We start from the raw sequence: 27,083 nt of genomic DNA on the forward strand, positions 1-27,083 counted from the left end.
TCTGGCTTTCCAGAACACCATGGGTGAAGTTTTGGGCACTCAGAGTCCAGCACTGCAAATTGTGGTGCTATCTCACTGGAGCTAGCTCACAGAACAGCTTGTTTCTGGCTGTACAGATTGTTGGCCTCTCTGGCTACACCAGGGACACTGTGAGCTACCTAAGGGTTTCAATTGCTTATCTTTTTAAAACCAGTTAGAGTGAGTTCTGTTCTTTGCAAAGAACGATGACTAATTCATATTCTGAGCTACTGTTTCATGCCAGACATTAAACTGGCATATCCCTATGTTACTTTACTTAAATTTCATAAACTTCATTTAAGGTACAAATTATTACACATTTTACCAATGAAAAAACTGAGATTCAAAGGGATACTTAATTTATTCTACAAATATTTGTTAAAGACCTGTATGCCAGCCACTGGGAATAGAGTATTGAAGGAAGTAGTTCCCTACAACTATAAAAAGAATGACATATTGTTTTTTAAGTGTCCCTTACCAAAATAACAGATACCAAATGGCAGCTGTCTGGAGAGAAGGAGGACCTCATGCCAGTAAGGCCTCGCTTTAAATATAGAAACCCCCTAAAAATAGCCACCCATGTTACAGACTCAACAGGTGATTGGCCCAAAAAGAGGGGAGGGGAATTTAGGCCTTGGTGAAGGAGAGTGAAAGGACAGCACACTGTTTTCCAGTTTCTCTCACCCACTACAATGGCTCTGCCTCTGAGGTCCTTGAGTCGGGGCTTGGCAAGTTCAGCAAAGGGAGACCACGGAGGGGCAGGAGGTGAGTGGCATACCTGTACCCCTCTCCGCCTCTGTGGCCTTCCAAAGTCCTGAGGACACCCTCACTGACCAACCCTCCCACTCTGATCTTCAGAGGCCCTGGCTTCCCCACTTCTCTCTCATCTCTGCTTCCCCCTTTCTCCCCCTTCTGCAGCCAGCACCTGGCGCCTCCTGACCTTCGTCCTGGCACTCCCGAGTGTGGCCCTCTGCACCCTCAACTCCTGGCTGCACGCAGGCCACCACGAACGCCCCAAGTTTATCCCCTACCACCACCTCCGTATCCGCACCAAGGTACGCTGGCCTGAGGCCTCTACCTGCAGGATGGGAGCAAGGGTCAGGTAGGCAAAGGGTGCCAGGGGGTCCCCAGGCCTGGACTGCACTGACAATCTGCTCTCCCTCTTTTCACAGCCCTACTCCTGGGGAGATGGCAACCGCACTCTATTCCACAATCCCCGTGTCAACCCTCTGCCCACTGGCTATGAACAGCCCTGAGGTCCAGGCAGATGCTCCCAGGCAATAAAGGTGTGGAAACTGTGTGTCTGCTGGCTCCCTGGGGACCGCAGGTTGGGAATGGGGTTGGGGGGGATCTGAAGAGCTCTCCTGGGCACAGGTGCACAGTAAAGCCTGTGCTCCACTTGCTATTCCCAAGGCCCTGATTTGGGAGGTGCTCCAGGGAGCATCCTTGATGACTACATAGGAGATTCCCATCCCCACTCCTTTTCTCTCACCTATTAGTAATTAGGGCTCTAGATTGTAAAGGTCTTTCACATAACCCTGAATCCTCACAGTAACTCTGGGAGCAATATAATTTTGGATCCCCTTCTCTAGAGGAGGAATTGAGATTCTCAAAGATTAAGTGGCTTAAATGAGGCCCCTCCTTAGAGGGCCCCTGGAAACTCAGAGCTACAGACCCTGAAATACCACTTTTTGCCTGACACGCACTGACAGTATCTGTGAATTCTGGCTTTCTGGAGACAACCTTGATTTCTAATAGAGGGCCTACAGCCTTATGTGTGAGGCTTCATGACCTAATTGTAGATTTGGAATATTTCAGCCATCCTCTATGACCACTCTTAATGGGTCTTCTGTTGGTTTGGGATATCAGATGCTCCTTTTTGGAAGCCTAGCTCTCCCAGTCTTTGGGGACCTCATTCAATGGGGATATTGGTTCAAACAAGTTCAGGGCATTTCACACCCCTGTTCATTTGCCATTACCAAGGAGCCTAAAGCCTGTGCTGAAACCCATGAGCAACACACACATACACTTCTTCCTTTGGCTTCTCTCCTGATACTACTCATAGCACCATCAAGAAAAGATGATCTCAGGCCTCAGTCTCCTAAAAAAGTGAGAGGATGTTTTCTAGGCCCACAAGCAAGTTCTCCTAACTCTTCCTAGAACAGGACTCAGGTACCTGTTTAAAGCCCTTTCATACAAGAATAATGTGTTATAAACATCCTCATTTAATATGGCAATTATTTGTGTATGTGTGTGTGTGTGTGTGTGTGTGTGTGTGTGTGAAAATTCATGCTTGCATCATGTTTCCTCCTGTAAAAACTGAGTCATTACTGAAGAACTGACAAATATGTTGAAATATAAAAACATTTCAATGCCTTGAGAAGTTGGCTTAGCACCTAGTAAGTTGTTCAGACCAGTCCAGATCTATACAGAAATTATTCCCATGGAAGTAGATTTGTAGGCAAAGGCAAGACCAGTCCATGGGGGTAGGGACAAATAGAAAAGTAAATTATTAGGACAAAGGCAAATTGGGGGCATCACAGTTAACATCCTCCCCACTGCATGTGGCAGTGTCTTCCGGTTTGTTATCCAGCATTTCTTTGTACTGACGTTTGAAGAAGCCAAGCTGTGAAGGGAAGTAAATCAGAAGAGCTGGGTAAGAGGGCAGGGAAGAAAGTTGGGAGTAGGAAGAAGCTGAGAGAGAATAAGAGAAGGGAAATAAGCTGACTTGTATTTATGTTCTAGAACACTTAATTGAAAAAAGCAATCATGTATTATCTACTGTATGCAAGCACAGCAGTTATGCATTTAAGTTATAGTAGAAAACCGAAAATAAATACTAGGCCTACACACACATCCTGGCTTCATATATGTCTCACTTCAGCTACTCTGAAGCATTATTATCATTTCCAAATGAGGAAACAATCTCAGAGAAGTTGAGCAACTTTCTTGATATTAAAGAATAAGTAGGACAGAGTCAAAATGTGCGAACTGGTCTGCTTGAATCCATTGCATGATTTCTCCCCACTATACCATCCGGTCTCTGGAAGGGTTTGGGTTAGAGCCTGGTGGTATTGAGAGTGGGCTGAAAACACTTACTTTGTACAGAATTGCTGTGATGAGGGCCAACAGCAGCAGTCCTCCCACAGAGCTTCCAGCAATAATGGGGATGGGGTTGTAGACCTCATACTTCTCCAGTACCGTCTCCATCTGGAGTGGAGTTGACCTTATCAGAAAGTATCAGAATTCTTGCTGTCCCAGACTCTTCCTAGGTTACTCAACCTTAAACTCCCTCCCCTCCTTCCCTTTCTTCAAACTGTGAGATACGGAAATACCCATGGGCTTGGGAACAACTCTCCTGCTGATAGACCTTCATCCTTCCTCCCTCCAGGATTCTGAGCCTCCCACACTGCACCACAGATTTAGCATTAGGAACCCTCTTACCAGCCTGGCTGCTGCCTACCACATAGTCCCTACCTGAGCTCTCAAGAATGCCTCTTGTCCTGGAAGCTGAGAATACACAGATCTGTTGAACGTGATTTCAGCCACACTCACGACCAATACCTTCTTCTGCAATGTCTGCAATACACACAGGCATAGCTGCAGAAGTAGCGCTGGGAAAAGGCTCAGAGTTGAAGTAACCACTTGGCTTGAGGATGGGCACAGACTTATCTGGTACCACCCAAATTCAAGAGAGGGACTCTGCTGTTGGGCCTACACACCTGGCTGACCCAGCCAAAGTTGAGGTTGCCCTTCAGGGTGAACTCAAGTTCCTCCTGGATGCCAAAGGAGGGGAGGTCACAGTGGATCTTCAGGCAGTCAGCAATGGAGCAGTTCTGGGGACAGGAGAGGAAGGAAGTTGAGGCAAGAAACACAGGAAAAAATGAAGTCTGTCAGGTTTGGCGTGAGGAAGAGATGAACAATTAGAAGACATAGATAGATAGATAGATAGATAGATAGATAGATAGATAGATCTCCATCCTAGCAAGTTCATTGCCCTGTATCCCCCAATGGAAATCCAGGGTCTCTCTCACCAATACAAGACTCCCTGGGATCTGGGTCAGGAAGTCAGGATCCTGAGGAGGTTCCCTCTCCGACACACAAGTGAGACTCTAGTGAGAGAGAAATGACCACAGAATGATCAACACTTCACTGATGAGAGGGTGTGAGGCACTGTAGGGTCAGACTCTGGAGAGTTAGGTAGGCAAGCAGGCACCTGTGAGTGGTTCAGCAAAGGCACATGCCACACAGCCACACCATTCAACAGGATAGGAACCCAGACATTAATGCTGATGGCCACATCTCGCTGACTCAGATTATTCACCTGCAGACAATGGAAACGGAACATTATCCTGGTCCCTGGAGCAGCCCCAATCCTACTTCTCTCCTGAACCTAGCCCTTGGCTCCTCTTCCTTTCTCCCACCAGCTCCCAATATTAGCAGCACCATGGGAGGGAAGATATGCATGTTCCTTGGCCTCTCACACGATACCGATGCTCAGCTTCTTTCTTGCTCTTCTCATCAGAAGTTGAAAAGTTGAAGTACTTGGTAGAGTCTTCCTGCCTAGAGAGAGAGAGGGCTTATTGGTGAGCAGTAGCCCTGTAGCCACCCTTAGCTGTGCCCCAGTCTACTGCCAAGGGCTCTGCTGGGCCCCGCAAAAGATGACGACCAGTGAAATAATTATGATCCCCACAGGCTCCTCTCCTGTGGCATTTGCCCCAGTCACCCAGAACTGCTAGCTTGTCCTTTGATACCTTGGGCTCTTTCATATCCTCATAACTCTGTTCAAGTTCTTTCCTTGCTTGGAACATCCTTACCACTCCCCTTCTGGAAATTTTCACCTAAAGGCCCAACTTAAACATTACCTCTCATAACATTTAAACACTTTCCCATGGGAAAAAAAGGTGTTCGCATGGCTTTCTCCTCTACTAGGTATATGGTTGGCCTCAGGTAATGCTTGCAGAGGCTGCTACCAGAACAAATATGCCTAGGGGAGCTTGAGGGAATCATGGTTGGATCACTCAGAGATAAATGCAGTGATGGTCCCTCTGTGATGGAATGAAGAAAATAGATGTGGCTAGTCTGAGGAAGTTAACTAAATGAGGAAGCGTGGTGCCTGAACACAAGCCCCTGGTAGACATGAATGTTCCAGGCTGCAGTGGCTTTTCCTCAATCCATGCATCCATCCATTCATCCATCTATCCAACCATTAATGTATCCATCCCCAGTTTCCTTCAGTATACATTTACCCTATGCCTGGCTGTGTGCTTGGCTCTGCAGATTCAACAGTTAAAAAGCCACAGTTACATCTAAGGTCTCAGTGGAATCAAGCAAACCAGGAAGGTTACTACACATATCACCAGCATCGAGTGTACAAAAGCAAGGCCAGCCATACAGAAACTCTACGGGCCCCCACAGTTTCCAACAGATGTGACTGTCAGTGACATCACACTGTCATCAGCAGAAACAGTGGTAGCAAATTCTGTCCTATGACAATATTATGAGCTTCTGACCAACTCTCTAAACCTTTGGAGGTTAGCCAAGTATGTGAAGCTCCTTGCCCTGCTTGCAAGCTGGCCTGCCCCTGCTCCTCCAGCCACCTTCAGAACTGAGAACAACAGCCTTGCACTTGACTTTCCTGGGGCCTGACACAACCTTGGACTCTTAGAGACTTTCTCAGCAGTTTCTCACATCTCTGGTCTCCCCTTAGTTGTGTGAAAACCGTACCTTTTCTTTGCTCTGTGTGGTGACAAACCTACATTCCCATTTCAGAGTGCTCATAAAACGATCTGTATCTAGTCAGTTTGGTGTGAGCATGCTCATATTTCGCACAAGAATAGAATTGGCCTAATATTAGAGGAAACCTGCACCTTGGAGAGGGACGAAGAGTGCACGGGGAAACAAAGTGTGTGTGTCCTAATTCATCAGAGGAGAAGCAAGAAGCATATGGTATATGTTATTGTGCCATAAATATATGGCTGGTCAAAAGTATTCTCATGAGAGGAATTAGAGGGCTTAGTCTAGATACCTAACCCTTTTTTTTAAAATAAATTAATTTTTATTGGTGTTCAATTTACCAACATACAGAATAACACCCAGTGCTCATCCCGTCAAGTGTCCCCCTCAGTGCCCGTCACCCATTCCACCCACCCCCCGCCCTCCTCCCCTTCCACCACCCCTAGTTCGTTTCCCAGAGTTAGGAGTCTTTATGTTCTGTCTCCCTTCCTGATATTTCCCACACATTTCTTCTCCCTTCCTTTATATTCCCTTTCACTATTATTTATATTCCCCAAATGAATGAGGACATACACTGTTTGTCCTTTTCCGATTGACTTACTTCACTCAGCATAATACCCTCCAGTTCCATCCACGTTGAAGCAAATGGTGGGTATTTGTCGTTTCTAATGGCTGAGTAATACTCCATTGTATACATAAACCACATCTTCTTTATCCATTCATCTTTCGATGGACACCGAGGCTCCTTCCACAGTTTGGCTATTGTGGACATTGCTGCTAGAAACATCGGGGTGCAGGTGTCCCGGTGTTTCATTGCATCTGAATCTTTGGGGTAAATCCCCAACAGTGCAATTGCTGGGTCATAGGGCAGGTCTATTTTTAACTCTTTGAGGAACCTCCACACAGTTTTCCAGAGTGGCTGCACCAGTTCACATTCCCACCAACAGTGTAAGAGGGTTCCCTTTTCTCCGCATCCTCTCCAACATTTGTGGTTTCCTGCCTTGTTAATTTTCCCCATTCTCACTGGTGTGAGGTGGTTAGACACCTAACCATTAGAGAGCAGCCTGAGCTGCAAGAGGAGGTACTAGGCTTAGAGAAAGGTTAAAGGTCCACACCTGCTGATCACCATGTAGACAGCATATTTCACTGGGAGCTCCAGCTGAGAGGTGGTCTTCCTGGTTGAAGGCTTATTATTCTCACTGGAGACAGAGAGAGGGGAGCCTCATTGGGAAGGAATCCAGGAGAGAAATCTCTGCCTGAGGCATGAGATGAAAGAGTGAGGGATACACGTGGACTCACCTGCTTGCATTAGCCCTCAGGAGCAACTTGTTGCCCAGAGTGGCCTTGTAGGAAACGTCAAATGTGACTATGAAGATGCCCTGAGGGAAGGAGAAGGAAAGAATGGAGATCAGGCAGGTCATGGGGGAGTAAGGGAGGAAGTGGGTCAGGACAAGGGAGGAGAGTGAGGAGGATTTGGGGGAAGCACTCACCTTAGTGCCCTCATGGAAGATGGGATGGTTGATGCTACAGCTGCTGCTCCTCAGGCCCTCATTCCCAGTGGGCACAGCCTCACATGCCAAGCGCAGTGGGCGCTGATGGGGTTGCTTCCCGAGGAGGAAAACAAATGAAAAACCATTACCGACATGCATATATGGGCTTGATATATAACAGTGGTGGCATTGTAGAGCAGTGGGAGAAAGGACAGACTTTTCAATAAATGGTGCTAGGAAAAGTGGCCCGTGCAAATAAGGTCAAGCAAACAGAAAAACAAAAACAAAACATTAGATTTCCACCTCGCTCCATACTTTAAATTCCAACTGGATTAAAGATTTCATGTGAAAAGGAAACTTATTGAGTTTTTAAGGTAATAAAGGGGGATGTCTTCATAACCTTGGAATAGGGGAGTATTTTTTAGACAAGATCAGAACATAAAAAAACTAAACCTAAAGGAAAAGTTTTGGTGAAAATCCAGCACAATCAAATTAATACATTTGGTTTATTAAAAGACACTATGAAGAGACTGAAAAGAGAAGCCATAGGGCTGGAAAATATATCTGAACACATATAACTGGGAAAGTACTGGCAACCAGAATATTAAAGAACTCTTGCAATTAAGAAAAGTATGTGGGTGGCGGGATGGAGTAATTGAGAGATGGGCATTAAGGAGGGCACTTGATGGAATGACTACTGGTGTTATAGGCAACCAGTGAATCACTAAATTCTACTCCTGAATCTAATAATACAGTTTATGTTAACTAACTCGAATTTAAATAAAAAATCAAAGCAAGTAAACTATGGAGAACTCAATAGAAGGATAAGGAAAAGATTGCACAGGTACTTCCTAGTAGAGGAAATCAATAAGACCAGGAAACAGATGAAAAGATGCTCAGCTTCATTAAGGAAATGCAAATTAAGGAGCCCCTGGGTGGCTCAGTCAATTAAGGGTCTGCCTTCAGCTCAGGTCATGATCCAAGCGTCCTGGGATCAAGCCCCTGGTGGAGCTCTCTGCTCAGTGTGTATGTGTGGGCATGGGCGCGTACGAGAGAGAGAGAGAGAGAGAGAGAGAGAGAGAGAAGAAAGAGAGAAAGAGAGAGAAAGTGTGCGTGCTTTTCCCTCACCCTCCTCACTACGCCTCTCCCCTTCAGAATCTCTCTAGCTATCTCTCTCTGTCAAATAAAGAAATAGAATCTAAAAAGAAAGAAAGAAATGCAAATTAAACTGTAAGGAAATATCACCAGATGAGCAAAAATTCAAAAGTCTGACAATGGGGATGCCTGCGTGGCTCAGAGGTGTGCCTCTGTCTTCACTCAGGGTGTGATCCTGGGGTCTTGGGATAGAGTCCTGCATCCTGCCCCTTAAGGGGAGCCTGCTCCTCCCTCTGCCAGCGTCTCTGCCTCTCTCTCTCTCTCTCTTTCTCTCTCTCTCTCTCTCAAAGAAATTAGTGGAATATTAACCAAAAAAATCTTAAAAAACAAAACAATAAAAATAAATAAAAGTGTGGCAATGCCAAGCAGTACAGAAGATGGAAACCCACGGGAACTCTAATACACTGCTGATGGAAGCACAATAGGTGCAAATGTTTTGTCTCTACTGATTATATTTGAAGATATACAGACCCAAGATCAAGCAATTCCATACATGGCAAATACCTCCCAAATATTACCTATAGGTGCACCGAGATACATGCTCAAGAAGAGTAATGGCCAAAGTCAGGGAACAACTCAAATGATCAAAAATTGTAGAATGGATACAGATGTCTACTCATACCATTCTTGCTTAACATAGTACTGAAGGTCCTAGCCTCGGCAATCGAACAACACAAAAGAAATAAAAGGCCCAAGTCATAGGAAAGAAGTCAAACTTCCACTCTTTGAAGAGGACATGATACTCTAGGAAACCTGAATGACTCCTACAAAAAATGCCTGGAACTGATACACAAATTCAGTAAAGTCACAGAATATAAATTCAATGTACAGAAATCTGTTGCATTTCTATACAGCAATCATGAAGCAGCAGAAAGAGAAACTGAGAAATTGAACCCATTTACAATTGCACAAAATTCCATAAGATACCTAGGAATACACATAACCAAAGAGGTAAGAGATCTGTACTCTGCAAAAAATACAACACTTATGAAAAAAATTGAAGAGGACACAAAGAAATAAAAAACTATTCCATGCTCATGCGCTGGATTAACAGTGTTGTTAAAATGTCATTACCACCCAAAGTAGTCTATACATTCAATGCAATCGCTATCAAAATACCACCAGCTTTCTTCACAGAGCTGCAAGAAACAATCCTAAAATGTGTATGGAACCAGCAAAGACCCTGGATAGCCAAAGCAATCTTGAGACAGACATGCAAAGCTGGAGGCATCACAGTTGGGACCTCAAGCTATATTACAAAGCTGTAGCCATCAAGACAGCATGGTACCAGCACAAAAATGGATACGTGGATCAGTGAAATGGAATACAAAGCCCAGAAATGGACCCACAACTCTACGGTCAACTGATCTTCAACAGAGCAGAAAAGAATAACCAATGGAACAAAGACAGTCTCTTCAACAAATGGTGAGAGGAAACTGGACAGTAACATGCAGAAGAATGAAACCGAACCACTTTCATACACCATACACAAAAATACATTCAAAATGGAATAAGGACCTAAATGTGAGACAGGAAACCATCAAAACCCTGGAGAACACAAGCAGCAACACCTATGACCTTGGCCGTGGCAACTTCTTACTAGACACGTCTCTGGGGGCAAGGAAACAACAGCAAAAATGAACTTTTGGGACTGCATCAAGATGAAGAGTTTCCACACACTGAAGGAAACAATCAACAAGATAAAAAGATACCCAATAAAATGGGAGAGGATATCTCCCAATGCCATATCTGATAGGGAGTTAGTAACAGGGTCTATGAAGGACTTATCCAACTCAACAACCAAAAAATTAATAATCCAGTTAAGAAATGGGCAGAAGACATGAACAGACATTTTCCCAAAGGAGACATGAAGATGGCTAACAGACACGTGAAACAATGTTCATCATCACTCCTCCTCAGGGAAATACAAATGAAAACTACATTGAGGGATCACCTCACACCTGTCAGAATGGCTACAAGAAGCAGCACGTGCTGGCAGTGATGCACAGATAGGGGAATCCTCTTATACGGTTGGTGGGAATGCAAACTGGTGCAGCCACTCCTGAGAACACTATGGAGTTTCCTTGAAATGTTAAAAAGAGAACGACCCTATGATCCAGCAATTGCACTACTAGGTATTTACATAAAGGGCCAAAAAAACCGATTCAAAGAGATATATGCACCCCGATGTTTATAGCAGCATTGAATTCAAAAGCCTAACTATGGAAAGAGCCCCAATGTCCATTGAGTAATAAATGGATAAAGAAGATGTGCTATACATATACAATGGAATATTACTCTGCCTTCAAAAAGAATGAGATCTTGGCATTTGCAACAACATGGATGGAACTAGAGGGTATTATGCTAAGCGAACATAGAGTAATCAGAGAAAGATGAACACCACGTAATTTCTTTCTTTTTTTTTTTAACACCACGTAATTTCATTCCTATATAGAAATAAAGTACAAAACAGGTGAACACAAGGGAAGAGGGAAAAAAGAGAGGGAGGCAAACCATAGAAGTTCAACTATAGAGAACAAACGAAGGTTGCCCCAGGGGAGGTGGGATGACGATGGACCATATCTTAAATGGATATTAAGGAGAGTCTTGTAATGAGCACTGGGTGTTTTAATAAAGTGATGAATCACATCCTGAAAGCAATATTACACTATATCTTAACTCACTAGTATTTAAATAAAACCTTTTTAAAAATTGTGGAATGGGTAAATAAATTGTGGTATTGCCATAAAAAGGGAATCTACATACAACATAAATATTCTACAGCCACAAGCAACAACATGGATGAATTTCACATACATGTGTTGAAGAAAGAAATAAATACACAAAAGAACAGATGTTTCCATAAATTTCAAATATTCGCAAAACTCCACCGTTTTTCCAAGGATGTACTCATGCGTGGTAAAACCATAAAATATACAAGGAAATGATTACCACAAACTCAGGATAATGATTACCTTGGGGAGAGAGTGAGGTTATTTGAGGAAAGGCACAGGAGGGTTTCTGGGGGGTGATAGCAGTGCATTATTTCTTGACCTGGATACTATTTGCTTAATATTATTCATTAAACTATACATCTGCTATATGCACCTCTCTCTCTCTTCTCCTCCAGAATTGTGTGTGTGTATGTGTGTGTGTGTTTGTATTTCATCGTAGAAGAATTCAAAGGAACCCACTATAACCCAGGGGAAGGAAGAGGACTCGGCCACTAGAGCCCAAGACAGCTATTTACCTGGGTTCCTAACACTCTTCGATAGGACAGCCCCGCTGGGTAGTAGAAGTGGATCACAGTTCCATAGGAATCCTCACCCTCATTCCACAGAGTCACTGTCACATTGAGCTCCAAGGAGCTCCCTACCACCAGGGTCTGCAGGCTGGAGGAGGAAGGACAAAAGTGAAAAAGAGACTCCACAGGAAATGGATTGGACCTGGATCAGCGGTAGGGGCAGGACTGTGGGAACTCCTGAAATGAGAACATACCAACCAAAATGTAAGTTCTCTGTTAGAAGGAGAAGCAAAGGGAACCAGAAGCACTTCTCATCCCAAGTTGATGGGAGACCCAAAAGCTGCAGGGTCTAGAAGGGAGAGGACGTAGAGCTCACCTTGAGAAGCTGAGATTGACACTCAGGTCCCCCTCGCAGAAGTGATCTTGTCCACAGTTCTTCTCAAAGGGGAGCTGCAGCAAAACAGTAGAGCCTCTTCCCATCCGTGTCTTTTTCTTTCTCCATTCCCGCTCATCCTGAGTGCTCATTATTGAATATTACTGAGCACCAACCCCACACACAACACTGTGCTAGACACTGACCACAAGTGGAGCATTAGGGTGCAGTTAGAATGGAAAAGAATAAGCTCCTTGGCTTCAGGAACAAAAGTTGCGGAGTTAAGTCCAACTCACACTGGAACAATGATTCAACAAACATTATTAAGCGTCAGTGAGGGACAGGTTCTGGGTTGGGTTTGGGGTTGGGAAAAGTGCAAACTACAGATGAATTAGACAGAGTTCTTGTACTCACAGAACCCACAGTTTCAGGAGAGCCACAAAAGTAGATGCCAGGCGTGTAATAATTAGTATCACCATGATGTAATAGGAAGCCAGAGAAGAAGTGACAGATGCTGAATGTGATTTTCAAAAGAGAGGGAGATAAGACTGGGGCTTTGAGGACTACAGAGGAACTTTGAGTGGAGTGCAGGAAATGTTTCCCAAGTTGAAGACACAACATGGACAAAGGCACAAAGGTGGGAATGAGAAAAGCTGGGACGGATTTGGAGAATGAGAATCAGAGAGTTTCTGTGGAGGTAAAGTGGTGACCAGCTGGGATGTGTGTAAGGGTCCAAGCTCGGCAGGGCTTTGGTGACTGGGTGGAGGCACCACGGACTTGAAGTGGTTGATGGGAAGCTGAGAACCACAACAGGTTCTTGAGCACACTGAGACACAGTGAAGTCAGTACATCCCTGGGACTTCATTGGAAGACTCACAGAGGCAGTGAAGAGGTCCTGTGAGCCCACAGCCAGCACAGGGCGAAGGTTCTGAGCTGAGGGGATGGGCTCCCCAACCAAGGATAAGTTGAGGCGTAGGATGATGGGACTCACCACGTCCTCCACACAGTCCTGAGGGAAAAGGAGCTTTCAAGAACCTCAAGATCCTTCCTACTTTCCACCACTGGCCCTTCTCCTCAACTGCATCCATTTCCTGCTGTCTGGACAAAATTCTGTCCAAGCTATGGGGCCAGGCTCTTTGGCCGCAACTTTCCTCTCTCCAGCCCCCAGTCTCGCCCCCCTTCTCACCTCACTCAACAGGGAGCAGAGATGTCAGAAGCTCACCTTGGGCTCCTTCTCCCCCTCCCTTTCCCAGATCCCAAAGCCCTTACTGGTAAAAGCAGCTTAATGGTTTCACAGTAATCTCCCATCCCCAGGGTTTTTCTTCGAGTCAAAGTCCAGTTCTTGGTCTCATCAAAAATGGCACGAGAAATCAGACGGCCTGGGTCTAATGCCAGGTCATACCTGACAGAGCTTTGCACATCACCTGAAGCACAACAGGGGAACAGAAGATGAAAAGCCCAAGAGAACCTCGGATGTTCTGTTTTTGTTTATCACGCAACAAATATTTGCTGAGCACTTCCTATGGGCCAGAGCTGTGTTGGGTGCTCGGATAGATGTGGAAAGGAAGATAGAGAAATATGGTCCTGAAGGTGTTAACCAGGCAAGTGAGGACGCTAGATTTCTGCTTTAGGATCAATCCCTCTAGTTTCTCTGTGGAGAAAGGGTGGGAGGGTGCAAGAACAGACATGGAAGGAAACAGTTCAAAGTACAGGTAGGATAGAGAAGTGGTGGCCTCAAGGCAGCAAGTGGCTAGGGCTGGTGGAGAGAAGTGGGCAGACTCCAGACGTATCCTACAGATACAGCGACTGGATTGGGTATGGGGAGCAGGGGAGAGAAGGGACCCAGGTTCCCAATGCCAGCAGCTGCATGGATGTAGAGGTGGCATCTGGATTCCTAGGCCCACTCTCTCCTGAGGATAGGGGTGGGGGTCTCTCGGGGAGTAAGGGGCTGTGTCCCATGGAAAGAGACTCACCTAGCTGGTCCAGTGAGCTTTTCTGGATAGTGAAACAGACTGTGGCATTCCCAGCTTCCAGGGCGGAGGGCACCTCTTCCCAGCACTGGTGCACAGCCTTTGCCACCTCCGAGGGCGTGAATCTCATGGTCACTCCCACATTCAGCACCGGCTGACTCCTGAGGGTGTATGCAGGGGCTGAGGCCCCAACTCTGAACTCAGTGAGTAGAAGGGAGGGGGCAGCTTGCTGAATTGGACACACAGTGGGCAAGAGTGGGATGTGGGGAGTTGTCACCTGAGCAGCAGCACCTGTCCCTGGGCCCCCACAGCCAGGTCCACCAGTCCATCGTGGGTGAGGTCCTGACCCCCACTCAGCGACTGCCCAAAGTACTGGAGTGTAGGGGAGAGCTGGGAGCCTGCAATCCGCTGGCCAGAGAGGGAAAGGAGAAGTGGAAGTCAAGGGGAGGTCATTTGCCAGGTTTGACAAGAAAGATTTTGAAGGAGACTGCAGCCATGGCACATCTGACCAGAAATATTGAAAAGGACAGATGAGAGGGTAGGAATGAAAAGCAAGCATAGTGAGGCTCCAGGGACCCAGGCAGAGAGAGGGGAGCTCCTTTGGTCCAACTTGTCATGAGGGTGCAGGCTCATGACAAGAAAAAGTGTCACCATAGAAATATAATAGTTCATTCACTCATCGTTTGTATGTTCCCTCATAAACCTCCGATGAACAGAAGGCTTAGCGCTCCACTCAGCCGGCTTTCCAAGAACCTATGGAGTTTTTCATCTACTGTTTCATAGGAGGAAACTAAGACTCACAGAGGCTAAATCAGTCACCCGTGTAAGGCCACAGAGCTGACGTGGCTGGCCAGGCATTTGACCCAGGGCCACTGAGCTGCCCACAACAGAATCAAGTCTGTTTGGAGCCAAAGGAGAAAGGAGAGATAATTGGCGCTGGGTGGGCCCGGTGACACTCAGGGCACTAAACCCCCAAAAGGAGCATGGCTACTGCTAAGGTCAGTGACAAGACACAGCACCAGGCATATCTGACACCTGCAAAAGGAGGTGGAACTGAAGAGGCTGCAGGTAGTGGCCTCACCTGGCTGTGTGAGGGGCTGATGCCCAGTCCTGAGGTTCCATGAAATAGGTAGACAGCACCTCGGTTCTCCTGCTCTCCTGGCGCTCCGATGGCCACGTCTGTCAGCTTGTCCCCATTCACATCGCCCAGCAGTGTCAGGGCTGCCCCAAAACGGCCCCAGGGGTGGCCTTGCTCTCCACGGAGAATGACCTCACACTGCCACTTCGCCCTCTGCAGGACAAAACCAGTGTCAGGTCCCAACCGAGGTCATCCCTCTACCCCACACCCAAGGCCCCACTCAGCCCAGGCTCATCAGACACTCACCCCCTGGGGCAAGGGGCACACAGACACCTGGCCCCCCTGGGTCGGCTCGTAGTAATTGGGAGCCCCGATGAGGACGAGGTCAGTGTTGCCATCTCTATCCACATCCACTGTGCAGAGGGAGGCCCCAAAGTAGGAGCCAATCTGCAGGGCAGAGCCTGAAGTCACCTTGCCTGCTCCTGCCACAGGGACACCCTCTGGGACAGGTCCCACTTCCCCCCAGCCACGAGGGCCTTCCTCGATGGGTCCCCAAGGCCCTTCATCTCCTCCCTCTGGGCCCCTAGAGGCGCTGCCACCCTCAGGTTCTGCTCTGGCTTCCTCAACACCCAACCTGGGTCCCTGAGACTTCAGCCTTTGGCCTCCATTGCTCAGATGCCTGAGTGAAGATGACAACCTTCCCGGTGTGCTGATGGCGGGGGGCCCCCAGGATCAGGCTCTGTACTCCCTTCCAAAAGGCCAGCTCAGCGGAGTAACCTGAGGAAGGCAGGCCTCAGCACAAAGGCTTCCTGCCCACCCCCTGAGCTCCTGACCCCCAGGCAGCTCATCTCCCACCTGTGCCCACAACCATGGCCTGTTCTCACCCAGGTAAGAGTCCCTCATGTCCACATTCTCTTGAGATATGTTGATGAAAGTGGGGCTCGTCTTTGGAGGGTACAGGAAGGCACCTCCAGACCAGCTGAAGCTCCCCACAGCCCCCAGAACTGGTCCATCCTGGGAGGAAAGGATCCAGGGCTGAGCAGGCCTGAGCCAAAAGAAGACAATGCCTCTTCCAAAGCAAGGCCTGCCACAGACTCTGCTCATTATTTCCAATTCTCTTTCTCCCTCCTTAGTGCTCTTCAGCAGCTTCAGTGTCCCGCACTCCTAATGTCTCTCAGTCCGTCCCCAGTGCCATTGTTCCTACAAGTCCCATCTCTCCTCACCCACCTCCCTTTCTGCCCTTCCAGTTTGCTCTTCTCTACTCCATCCTTAGTGTCCCAGATTAGGTTTCCTCTGAACCAAGCGTATAGCCACCACCCTGCTGGCAAACCAGGATGACTCTCAGTCACCACCCCCTGAGGATGGCATCTAGGGCTGTCCTACCCTGTGAAACCTGTGGAGTTGCCCGATGTTTTAAACACATGAAGCAATTGACCTCGACACCTCTCTCTTCTCTCTTTATGGGACTCAGCTCCTCCCTTGGGAAGAGTCAAGCTCAACCTCACCTCCTCTGGGAGGTCTTCTTTGGCTCCCACAGGGAGTGATAGGCGTTTCCTCCTCAGCATACTTTGTTTATTGCCGTTTTAAAGCTTTTGATTACCGATAATTGAGGACATATACCAAAGTAATAAGAAGAGCATAATGACTTCCTAAGTACCCATGACCTAGCTTCAAAATCAATTCATGACCAATTTTGTTTTATTTCTGTGTCCCCCTAAGTCACCCCCAAAATTACTTTGAAGCAAACCCCTCTGGATAGTTTGAGCACACATCTACTTTCACACAAGTCATGCTATATTCCCGTTTCTTTCACCTGCATGACAGCCTTTCCCATCTTTCCACCTCCGTCACTCACTCTGTTCCAGCTGTGCTGGCCCATCTATCTCTCTAGTACAGTAACCTTGTTCATGCCTCAGGACCTTTGCAGTTGCTTTGTTCTCTACCTGGTGCAATCTCTTCCAGATTTTTCCAGGGTAACCTTTTCTCATCTTTACGCCTCAGTTGTCACTCCTCAGGTCTCCTCTGATCACCTCTCCTGCTCTAATCTGACACCTAGCAACATCTGAAGATTTTTGTTGTCTCCTCCCACTGGATATGTGCCTATGAGAGCAAGAACCTGACTATCCGTTCTCTGCTGTGCTCCTATCACCTCCATTCACTGCCTATATGTGTCTCTCCAAACAGTGACCTTGAAGACAGAATCCGTTATCTTCTTTACTTTTGGTTCCCAGCTCCCAGCACAGGGCTGGCTCAGGATTGGTGCCCGGTGTCAGGTATGTGCTCCACCTACCATTGTGAGTACTGAACTGAAGCCTTCTTGTGACATCTCATGTTGGAAAGAGCTACTTGTCGTTGACTGGGTTCCTGTAGGGAAACAGGTCACTCAGGCGGTGGGGGCCAGGAGACCACAAGGACTCAGAGCAGAAGGAGAAGAATGAATCTGAAGCTCAGGTCTGGGGCACAATTTTGGGTGAGCTGTGACTAGGGATGGACCCACAGAATTGCGAGGACAACGGGGTCTGGAACCTTTCAATTCCAAGACCCAAGCGCACCCTGCCTTTACCTTCGAGTGCAAAGATCTTCTCCTGCAGCTGCTCCTGGATGCTGCTAAGTGCTGCAAAGTTGTCCACCCTGAACACATGGTCCTGAGCCGGCTCTGAGCCAATGTTGTCCAGCTCCTGCTTAGCAGTGGGGTTCCAGAAAGCATCTCCCACCTGTGGCAGAGAGGCCGCTGAGGAGGAGCCCGCCAGCCTTTCTTCCCTGGTGAGGTGCAGCCTGAGTCCGAGGGAGACATGAGGAAGAGGACATACCCCAATGGCATAGCGGATGATGCCAGCTCTCTCTGCCTGGGGGATGACGTCGCTGTACTCCAGGGGGTCTCTGTATTTCTGCCCATCTGTGATGACAATGAGGACCTTCTTGGCACTTTTACGGGCCCCATTCTTACTATGAAATAGTTCTTCCCTGTAGGGGAAGAAAAGGGGATGTCTCTCTGGAGATTAAATTGATTCTGGAAAGGAATAAATAGCTCTAGAAACTCATCTGGAGAGACTGGGGAGTCCTGGTACTTTCAGACTCTGTAAGTCATGTTAGGACATCGCCTTAGCCCTTTTTGAGCATCACACAATGATTAGTAAGACCAATAATAAAGGAACTCATAGAAGGACAAACAGTGTATGTCCTCATTCATTTGGGGAATATAAATAATAGTGAAAGGGAATATAAAGGAAGGGAGAAGAAATGTGTGGGAAATATCAGGAAGGGAGACAGAACATAAAGACTCCTAACCCTGGGAAAGGAACTAGGGGTGGTGGAAGGGGAGGAGGGCGGGGGGTGGGGGGGAAGGGGTGACGGGCACTGAGGGGGACACTTGACGGGATGAGCACTGGGTGCTATTCTGTATGTTGGCAAATTTAACACCAATAAAAATTAATTTATTAAAAAAATAAATAAAGGAACTCATATTCCTTGTTCTAAATTTCCTCCACCATGGTACCACATTTCCAGTAGGTAGTATGTTTCAGAGTAGGAGCTTTGGAATCTGGAAGACATGGACAGTTGCTTTACCTTTTTGGGCCTCTGCTTCTCTCTGGGAAGGTGAGAATAATCATTGTACTATAGCTATTTTTCAAAAGTGGCCCCCAGTGTGCCACACTTGGTTCCTTTCCTATATTGAACCTGACCTGTGTCCTATTTTCAGCAGTATTATGAAATGTAAGTGACACCATGCCAGTTATGAACCTAAGAAGCCTTGGTATCTCTTGAACTTTGGGGAGCCCTGAGCCACTATGAAGGAAGTCCATAGTTCGAGAATTCTGAAACTTCTATAGCTTGGATAGAAAGATTCTATACCATCTTAGCTGGGCTCAGCCTTCTAATCATTCCTGCCTGGGCAGGAGCCATGTGAATGAATCTCTCATGTTCCAGCTTCTAGCCACAGCCACATGGAAGATCCCAAAGGAAACAGATGATCCCAAAATCATTTAAAAAAATAATAAAATAGTTGTTGCTTAAGCCACTAAATGTGGGAGTGGTTTATTAGGCAACAAAAGATAAGTCAGAAACATCATATCAGGTTATTCTGAGGATAAAATGAGGCCAAGCTTTTAAAACAATGAATGGCCTACAGGTAGGATTAATTATATAGTAGCTGTTAAAAATGATTTTTTAAAAACTATATGCTAATGTAGTTCTACAGATGCAAAATAAATACACACACGTGCGCGCGCGTTTATCACATACAATATTGGAAACAACCTAAATGTCCAAGATCAAGGAAAGGATTTAGCAAATCAGTATCCAGCTACTTAATGAGAAGTTTTCAAAGGACTACATTAAAAGCTGTAGAGAAACATGGCATAGGTTTATGTAGCAGATGAAAAAAAAAGGCAGGATGAAACAAGTTTCTGCCCACATTGTGACTCTATGAATTATGTCGGAATAAAGGATAAAAATGATCCTGTGCTCTGTGGATAGGATTTACTTATTCAATTCTATTTTTTAAAAAATACTGTGAAGTGGTTGATAGAGGGACTCCAATAATATTTTTTCCAAAATTGTCCTGTTTTATTGATATTTTATCTTTTCATTTTCAATGAAACTTCTAAAAATAAGAAGAAAGAAACCACAGTCAGTGGTAGAGAGCCCCTGAGATGGGCTTGGCCCTGAGGAGTGGGGAACCTGCTGTCCTTGGTGATGGGAGCAGGATGGATGTTGATGAGAACCACACCACCACCCACCACTGACAGGAGCTCCGAGGGCTAGGAAGGGATGCCACTCCTGTGTGACTTTCAACTCAAGAGGCAAAGGCATTCCTCTTGATTGTCCAGTCCCATGAGGTCAGTGTTCAAAGCAGAAAAGCCACCCAGAAATAGAGAGGGTACATCTGGCAGGAGCATCCCTTGTTCAGCACTTCTCCAGCACCACCCCCAGGGAGGCACTCAGGAGGTTGGGGATCCCAGACTCCCAGCCCAGTCCTTTCCCATGAGAGACACATCTTCTGTTTTGGCCACACCAATTACTCATTTCTTGAGTAACTGAGTGCCAACACTTCTTGGCCTAGCACCCAAGGCTGGACAAGCACATGGTAAGCACCCACTTAATGCAGAAAGGTCACATGGAGGAGGAACGTGTGGGTAGAGTGGGTGGGGAGAGAGGCACAAAGAAGACGCTTTGTGGGTGCACGCTTCTCTGATAAAATGCCAAACACTTAGCTAACACTTCTTGTGCAGAGGCATTGCATGAATGTTATCTCCTTTCATCTTTACAACCTAGTTGTAAGTTTATCCTCATTTGAGAGTTTGTTGAGACACAGAAACAGTCAGTACCTCCTAGGAACGCCCAGGTCACCGGCGGGGAGCCAGAATGAGAACTCAGATGTGTCTGAACCAAAGCCCGAGTCTCTGGCTGCCCAGGTAGACACATGCTCCAGCCATCCAAGGCCAGGCAAAGAGGAAACACTGCAGAATGTACCTATATTGGGGGAACACTCCAAGGATGTCCCCACCTAAGCTCCCTTATTTCCCTTTTGAGCCCCTTTCCCCAGAGTTCCCAACCCTGGAGAAGGACTGTGCACACCAGTATGAGGAACTGGTATGGTATACACACATGAGGCAGAAGGCGGAACTTACACCACTTTCTGGATGCCCGTGGCTGTATATGTCAGGCCGTCCAGTTGGACAATGGGATCCACCAGGCTCAGAGGGTTCCAGCTGCTCCGGAATTGCGTGAAGGTGAAGTGGATCTTCAGGAGGTGGGAGTACTGTATCAGTGAGAACTGCAAAGGACAAGAGAAAGGCCCTGGGGCTCAGGAGTTATTCTTTAGTAAACTTTTTATCTTGGAATAACTTTGGATTTACAAACCATTTCCCATGTGTTTTTGAGGCTAAAAGCCAGGAGAAATTTGACCCCAAAAGAACACTAGAAGATCAAAACCAAACAATGCTTCTTTCATAGTTTGCAAGGAATAACCTTGCCAACCTCAATATTCTTAAACTTGGATTTTTAGAAAATTTCATAACAACTTGTAGGCTGTATTTCCTCACTTTTCAAGAATCTCTACACACATATACACTAATTACTGGGAAATAAAATAATAAGATAAATCATGAGTTAAATGGAAAACATAATAAAGAAATCATTAATTATTTGGCCAAGACACCTTCAGTCTAATTTCACAGCAAAACTTTTTTTTCAAAGCTTATAAATAGTAAAAAAGTGTATTTCCTAGGCCATGTGTGGACATGTTAATTACCATGAGGGAATTTCCTCAGATCAGGGCTCAAATCAGCCCTGCACTAGGACACTTAGCCCCACCATGGCAGGGGTCCACTGAACCAACCCCCAGCAATACCAGGCCTCCTCCTAGGTTGGCCTTCCCCAAGGCAACTGCCACCCGCACCCCACTCCTAGGCCTAAGGGACCCAGTCTTCACCAGGGTGTTGGTGCCCTCAAACTGTCCCATCACAGCTCTCACAAAGTCCTTCATCTGCTTAAAGTCACTTTGTTCAATACTGCCAGAACCATCAATCAGGAAGACAATGTCCATCTCTTGACTTGGACACTCTGTAGAGAAGGAAGAAGGAAACACAGATACATATGTGAGTCTCAGCTGTCTCCCAGGGCCCAGAAACCTTTCCTGTTCCACAGAGTTAAGGGGCCGTTCTTGACCTAGGAAACAATTCCCACCCAGTTTCCACATCCTCCACAGAGGAGGCCCAAATCCATTGCCCACACTTTAAGATATAAAACAACTAGCAAAAAAACAGAGAGGCAGACAGACAGACAGATGAAGAAAGAAAGAGACTCATGACCAAAGGGAACAAACTGAAGGTACCCAGAAGGGCGGTAGGCAGGGGGATGGATTAAATAGTGATGAGGACTAAGGAGTCCACCTTTGATAACCATTAGCTGATGTATGGAATTGTTGAATCCCTATATTGTACACCTGAAACTAATATAATACTGTATGGTAACTATGCTGGAATTGAAATTAAAACTTAATTTAAAAAGAGTTCTAAACTAAAAAAAAAATCTGATGCCCAAGCCACTCCCCCTTCGGCAGAGTCCCTATTCCTCCCTCCTTTCACAAGGCCTAGAAAGGGTAAAAGAAGTAAAGGACAGAGGCCATACGGACTCCTTAGTCACTTACTCAACAAACATTTATTGAATACACACCAGGAATGTCATAGAGCACAAGGGGAAGGCAATTTAGCAATGTGATTCAGTGTGTGCATTCTGAGCATGCTGGGCTAAAATCCTAGCTCAGTCATCTATTCAGGCAAGTTATGGAACTTTGCTGGCTTCAGTTTCCCCCATCTGTAAAATGGGAATAATAATAGTGCCTAACAAATGGGATAGGGTAAAAAGTGTTAATATGTACATAAAATGCTTAAATAGGCCCTGGCTCCCCATAAAGGTTGGCTATTAGGACCATGGCTCCAGGCACAAGAACACACTTACAGCAGATGCTAAGGTTGCCACCAAAACCCACCCCTCTCAGGACACAGGTCCCTATTATCAGCTACAGGGAGTAGCTGAGGATGGCTCCCAGCTGAGAACTCAGGAGATGCCTTATCCAAATTTACAACTCCTGCTCCTGGGGGCAACCTGCATCCAGCCATGCTCCAAGCTCCTCTGGCTTGGCTGAGGCCCCTGTTCTGATCCATCGAGGTCCACCTTCTTTGTCTACCCACTCTTCAGTGCCAGCATGTGCTCACATAGAATCGCTGTCTCTACCTACCTGGTAGGGCAGCAGGTACTGTCCAAATGGTCTGCAGATGGGAGTCCAACAGGAGGCAAAAACCTTCTACATGCATATTCTCCCCACAGGCTCTGTGCATGGTTGGGCCACAGGCCTAAGGGCAAAGACCTGTGTGATCAAAGAGGCCCCCAGAACTCTCCATACTCATCTCCTTCAGCCCCAACCTCCCCTGACCCCTGCCCTACCCTCACCCTTCCCTTGTGACCCTCTTGTGACTCAGGGAGACTCACCAGCAGCCAGGGGCGACTGGTGGAGGCTGACAGGGACAGACCCAGGGACATGTTCACAGCATCTGGGGGTGCTGAGAGGGTAGGTACACATGATCACACTCATGGCCATGCCCTCATTTGGGGGAGAGAGTCAGAGTTCCCAGAAACCAAGGCAATAGGAAGGAAACCGCGGTATAGGAAGATTGAGGGCCGCAAGTCTTGGTTAGAGTCACTCACTGTGCAGTGGTATGGGTTGACATAGGCCAGTGGCAGCCACACAGTCATACAACCTTCCTGTTTGGTTGACCGCCACCACCTCCAGGGGGGCTCCCACCACGAGTCTGAAGGCACAAGCATGACATAAAGTTGCAGGAGGGGTAAGGGCACAGGACGCTTCAGGTGAGGAAGTATCGCTATGTACAGGGAAGTGAGACTTTGAGAGGGAAGCTCTCTGCATTTGCCACTCATGAGGCTATTCAACTATGAGGGTCTGAGTTTACCCCACGTGTGCTGAGGAGCATGCTGAACTTTTTGTTTGTGTGCGTGTACACATAAATAAATGTGTACTTATATACACAAATGGTTTGAGTGTTGCTGGTTTTTTGCATTCGCCAAAAATAAAACTATTCAAAGCAAAAACAGCATTTCCCAGCCATAGGTAAGTGCATTTTGTTTCTGGGGTGCGTTATCCTGAGCCACCCAAGAAATAGATCACCTCAGGTTAGATGGAAAAATCTCCTAAAGCCATGAGTTATCAAGACAGATAGATGATTCTGTAATTAATTGGACAATTTAAATATAAATAATTTAAGTTGGACAATCTAAAGCAGCAGTATCAGAATCCATATGAATATCTATAGTCCTGTTAGTGCAATAATTTTTGCAGAATTCCTTGAAAGGAGGGAATTTTTTAAGTTTGGAAAAGAAGTATATATCAATAATCTCTCCATTCACATGAGAAAACTAGACAAATACTGCTGTATTTTAATTAATTAGCCGAGCAAGCCTTGTTAAGTTAGCATTTATTTATTTATTTATTTTTTTTTTTTTGTTAAGTTAGCATTTAAAGGTTCCTTTAGAAAGCTATCCCTTTACGGAAAGCTGAAATTCCTGCGTGTCTGAGACTTGCTGATGAAGACCAAAGGAGACAGAGACGTAGCAGATGTAGCAGTTTGGAAATAGTGGCATAAATGGTGAACAAACTCATGATCTTAACCATTGATCTGCAGGTTTTTCTTTATCTCCTCCATTCCTTCTTACACACAGGCTTATCTTTTCAGTATTTGGGTTATGATTCAACAGAAACCAGGAAAAACACTAACTGTGTAGCAATCAGAATGTCATCCAATATATATTATTTACTTTATTGTAAATATTGGGGAACAGTGGTCAATCAATAGTTATATGCATATATATAGTTATCAATAGGGCCTGAACACAAACTGATGGTGATGGAAGTGGGGCAGTGACTATCTTTGGATTCTGTGTCCACAGGAAGGACCCAAAGGGAACCCAGGGGAGGGAGCTGAAGATGTTCCACACCCTGATCTAGGCTGCGGTCACTTGGCTGTACACAGGAAAAATTCATCAGTTGGACGATTCAAGTTTGTGCACTTCAGTCTACGAGCTCTGTATTCCCAAACAGACAAAGACAAAACTCTGGCACTTGGCATTTTTCCCCGCCAGCCAGCTGGGTGAGGAGGGGGGATGGATGTGCCTGTAGAACTGAGTGACCTCATGATGCTACCTGTTGGTCAATGGAATCTTCCTGCACTCCCAGGCTCATTGCCAATGCCACCTCCTGTGTGAAGCCCTCCTGGAATTCCCTCCCAGGTTTGATCCCTCCCTTCCTATGCCTCCCAGACTTTAGTTATGCTTGTATCACATGGTCACTTCAACATCTTGGGTCCCTGTCACTGGGACCTGCGAATGCGAGCTCCTGGAGGCAGAGTGAGGTACCTAATTTGTACCTTCACTCATTTTATTCCACCCAGAGTAAAATAAAAATGCAGGGCCTCTTGTTCATGGGGGGGGGGAAAGGTGTTTTAGGGTTTGGGGGGTGTTTTTTGTTTTGTTTTGTTTTTTGGCAATCCTCCTCTCTATCTGTCCTGCTATTTCCTGTTTGCTCTTTGGTGTTGCTTTCCCTCAGGCATAGGGATACTCACGGAGCCAGGGCAAACCCTCATAGGACTGGGCGACCCTGCACCTAAGCCGAGTCTGACCTTGCTCAGCTCACGCCAGGGGCTGAGGGCAGCAGCTGAGAAACATTCCCTGGAAGGTCAGGCTGAATAAGAGCCAAGCCTCCAAAGCCCTACACTTCTCCACTGTCCCATCGGTCTTTACTTACAAAGCACAAAGGCTAAGATTAAGTTATTAATAATTTCAAGAGGAAGACTACAAAACACTGTAGTCTGGTCACCTGTACTGGTCACAGAAAAACAGATTCGAGACCTCCCAGCTGACGCAGGGTCTTGTCCGGAGCATGCGGCCTTTCCTGGGATTGTGAATTAGTAAGTAGTGGGGTCAGAGGCCTCAGAGGAGTGATGGACAGGCTTCTTGCCCATGCTGCCCTTCCTCCAGGATACCTCCTGAGCATACCGCGATCAGCAATTCCCCTGCGGGTTGAAGGGGATAGAAGTCGGGGAAGTGGGCCTGGCCTACCTAGATCCGCCAAGCTGGGCCACGCTCTGTCCAAAGCCAGCTCCATTCTCTTGAAAGACCATGGGCTCCTCCACATCCAAGTTGAATCCATGATAAGAAGCCAGGACTGAGGAATACGGAGAGGGAGGTGAGACGGGGTTGTGGGACAGTCAGAAAAGCTCCATCTCCTCTGGGCCCCTGACTTCTTGGGATCTTGATGCCCACCCCAGTCCAGCTCATCTGCCCAGGAGAAGGGTGTTCTCTTTTTCTTTGTTTCCTGATTTGCCATCTTGTGGTTCCCATCTCTCTCCCCGCTTAGAAATAACCCACGAGACAAAGAGCGACAATCCAGAGAAATGCCCCCTCAAGGACATTTCAAAGGATATCCACAATCTGAAATTAGGCTTGCCACCTCCTGGTCTGTTAGATCAGGCATGTCCCATAAAGATAAAGTGTCCGTAAATTTATATTCTCAACTGAGACCTTCTGAGAATGAAGGGGGCACCATGAATAACTACACCAGGGTCTTTGGGAGTGACCCAGACAGACCAGAGCAAAGGGTCACCCTTAAGGCAGGGAGCCCCATGAAGGACTCGATCCCAGGACTCCAGGATCACACCCTGAGGCAAAGGTAGACGCTTAACCACTGAACCACCCAGGCATCCCTGGACCATCCCATTTCTTAAGAGAAGCTGGCAATCTGGATTTTTGTATGGATTCTGATTTTCAGCTGACATGCAAGTGATTTCAAATGACACATGAATATGGTCCTGATACAGTTATCTATTTCTGGACTATTCTCTTGGCAGCTGCTAGGACAGCGTTCCTGAAATCAGGACATGAGGGATGTGGAGGACCAGGGAGGTGATATGCAATATTTCCCCTCCCTGGTGACTCTGTGGCCTTCCCCCTGGGCTCTGGGGCAGACTCCTATCCCCCGTACCACACACACCAGGGGCACCACAGGAGGAATTATGGAGAAGGAGCTTATCCTCCATCCAGGCATAACCTACCAGTCCACCCTCTCTCATCTTTGCTCAGGTTTTCCCCTCTCCTGATTGCAGACAATTCTTCCTTCCACACAAGACTCTGGACCCCAGGCCCCTACCCCACCCTGTTCTCAGCTCCTCCAGAGAGCTATATGAGCTAACCACCAGCCTCAGACTGTCCTACCAGATAAAGATGTCCCCCTAGGCTTTTCCCAGCCCTGAGGGCCCCCACTCACCACCCAGGAGGAGCATAATTCTAAAAGCCATCACTGAGCACTACATTGAAGGAGAAGTCAAGAGCTGAGCAGCAGAGCACTGAAGAGCACTCAGTGTCCTGGGGGAGAGTTAATATACTGACTCAGGACCTTGGAGTGACAGAAGGAGGGGCACAGTCAGGAAGTCCTTGGTTAATAATAGAA

The 27,083-nt window shown here is 46.7% G+C and overlaps 2 protein-coding genes across 2 annotated transcripts; one reads left to right on the forward strand and one right to left on the reverse strand.

Moving 5' to 3' along the window:
• Window positions 1-360: 360 nt before the first annotated feature.
• On the reverse strand, window positions 361-27,048 carry ITGAD (integrin subunit alpha D). Its single transcript, XM_072753422.1, has 30 exons — window positions 26,901-27,048; window positions 25,697-25,802; window positions 23,273-23,376; window positions 23,057-23,127; window positions 22,806-22,920; window positions 21,498-21,628; window positions 20,695-20,840; window positions 17,875-18,028; window positions 17,628-17,778; window positions 17,355-17,428; window positions 15,949-16,078; window positions 15,699-15,841; window positions 15,371-15,511; window positions 15,068-15,277; window positions 14,264-14,394; window positions 13,990-14,147; window positions 13,286-13,440; window positions 12,894-13,025; window positions 12,020-12,093; window positions 11,650-11,791; window positions 7,245-7,358; window positions 7,054-7,133; window positions 6,870-6,953; window positions 4,503-4,581; window positions 4,235-4,342; window positions 4,053-4,130; window positions 3,741-3,854; window positions 3,496-3,597; window positions 3,118-3,228; window positions 361-2,644 (listed from the first exon to the last, which is right to left on the reverse strand). The coding sequence occupies exons 1-30, from the start codon at window positions 26,929-26,931 to the stop codon at window positions 2,531-2,533; spliced, it is 3,483 nt and encodes a 1,160-aa protein (XP_072609523.1). The 5' UTR covers window positions 26,932-27,048; the 3' UTR covers window positions 361-2,530.
• Window positions 645-1,318, forward strand: COX6A2 (cytochrome c oxidase subunit 6A2). Its single transcript, XM_026011241.2, has 3 exons — window positions 645-783; window positions 937-1,073; window positions 1,191-1,318. Exons 1-3 carry the CDS (start codon window positions 711-713, stop codon window positions 1,272-1,274), a joined length of 294 nt encoding a protein of 97 aa, XP_025867026.1. The 5' UTR covers window positions 645-710; the 3' UTR covers window positions 1,275-1,318.
• Window positions 27,049-27,083: the final 35 nt, after the last annotated feature.

Source organism: Vulpes vulpes, chromosome 3 (assembly GCF_048418805.1).
Source record: "Vulpes vulpes isolate BD-2025 chromosome 3, VulVul3, whole genome shotgun sequence".
Classification (NCBI taxonomy): Eukaryota; Metazoa; Chordata; class Mammalia; order Carnivora; family Canidae; genus Vulpes; species Vulpes vulpes.

Bases quoted from the DNA above. Each gene is read 5' to 3' on its own strand.
- COX6A2 (XM_026011241.2), top strand. From the start codon at position 711: ATGGCTCTGCCTCTGAGGTCCTTGAGTCGGGGCTTGGCAAGTTCAGCA. The intron at 784-936 runs GTGAGTGGCATA...CCCCTTCTGCAG, and splicing joins AGACCACGGAGGGGCAGGAG to CCAGCACCTGGCGCCTCCTG. The intron at 1,074-1,190 runs GTACGCTGGCCT...CTCTTTTCACAG, and splicing joins ACCTCCGTATCCGCACCAAG to CCCTACTCCTGGGGAGATGG.
- ITGAD (XM_072753422.1), bottom strand. From the start codon at position 26,931: ATGGCTTTTAGAATTATGCTCCTCCTGGGTG. The intron at 3,598-3,740 runs GTGTGTAGGCCC...TGTGTATTGCAG, and splicing joins ACTTTGGCTGGGTCAGCCAG to ACATTGCAGAAGAAGGTATT. The intron at 3,229-3,495 runs GTAGGGACTATG...ACTCCACTCCAG, and splicing joins AGGCATTCTTGAGAGCTCAG to ATGGAGACGGTACTGGAGAA.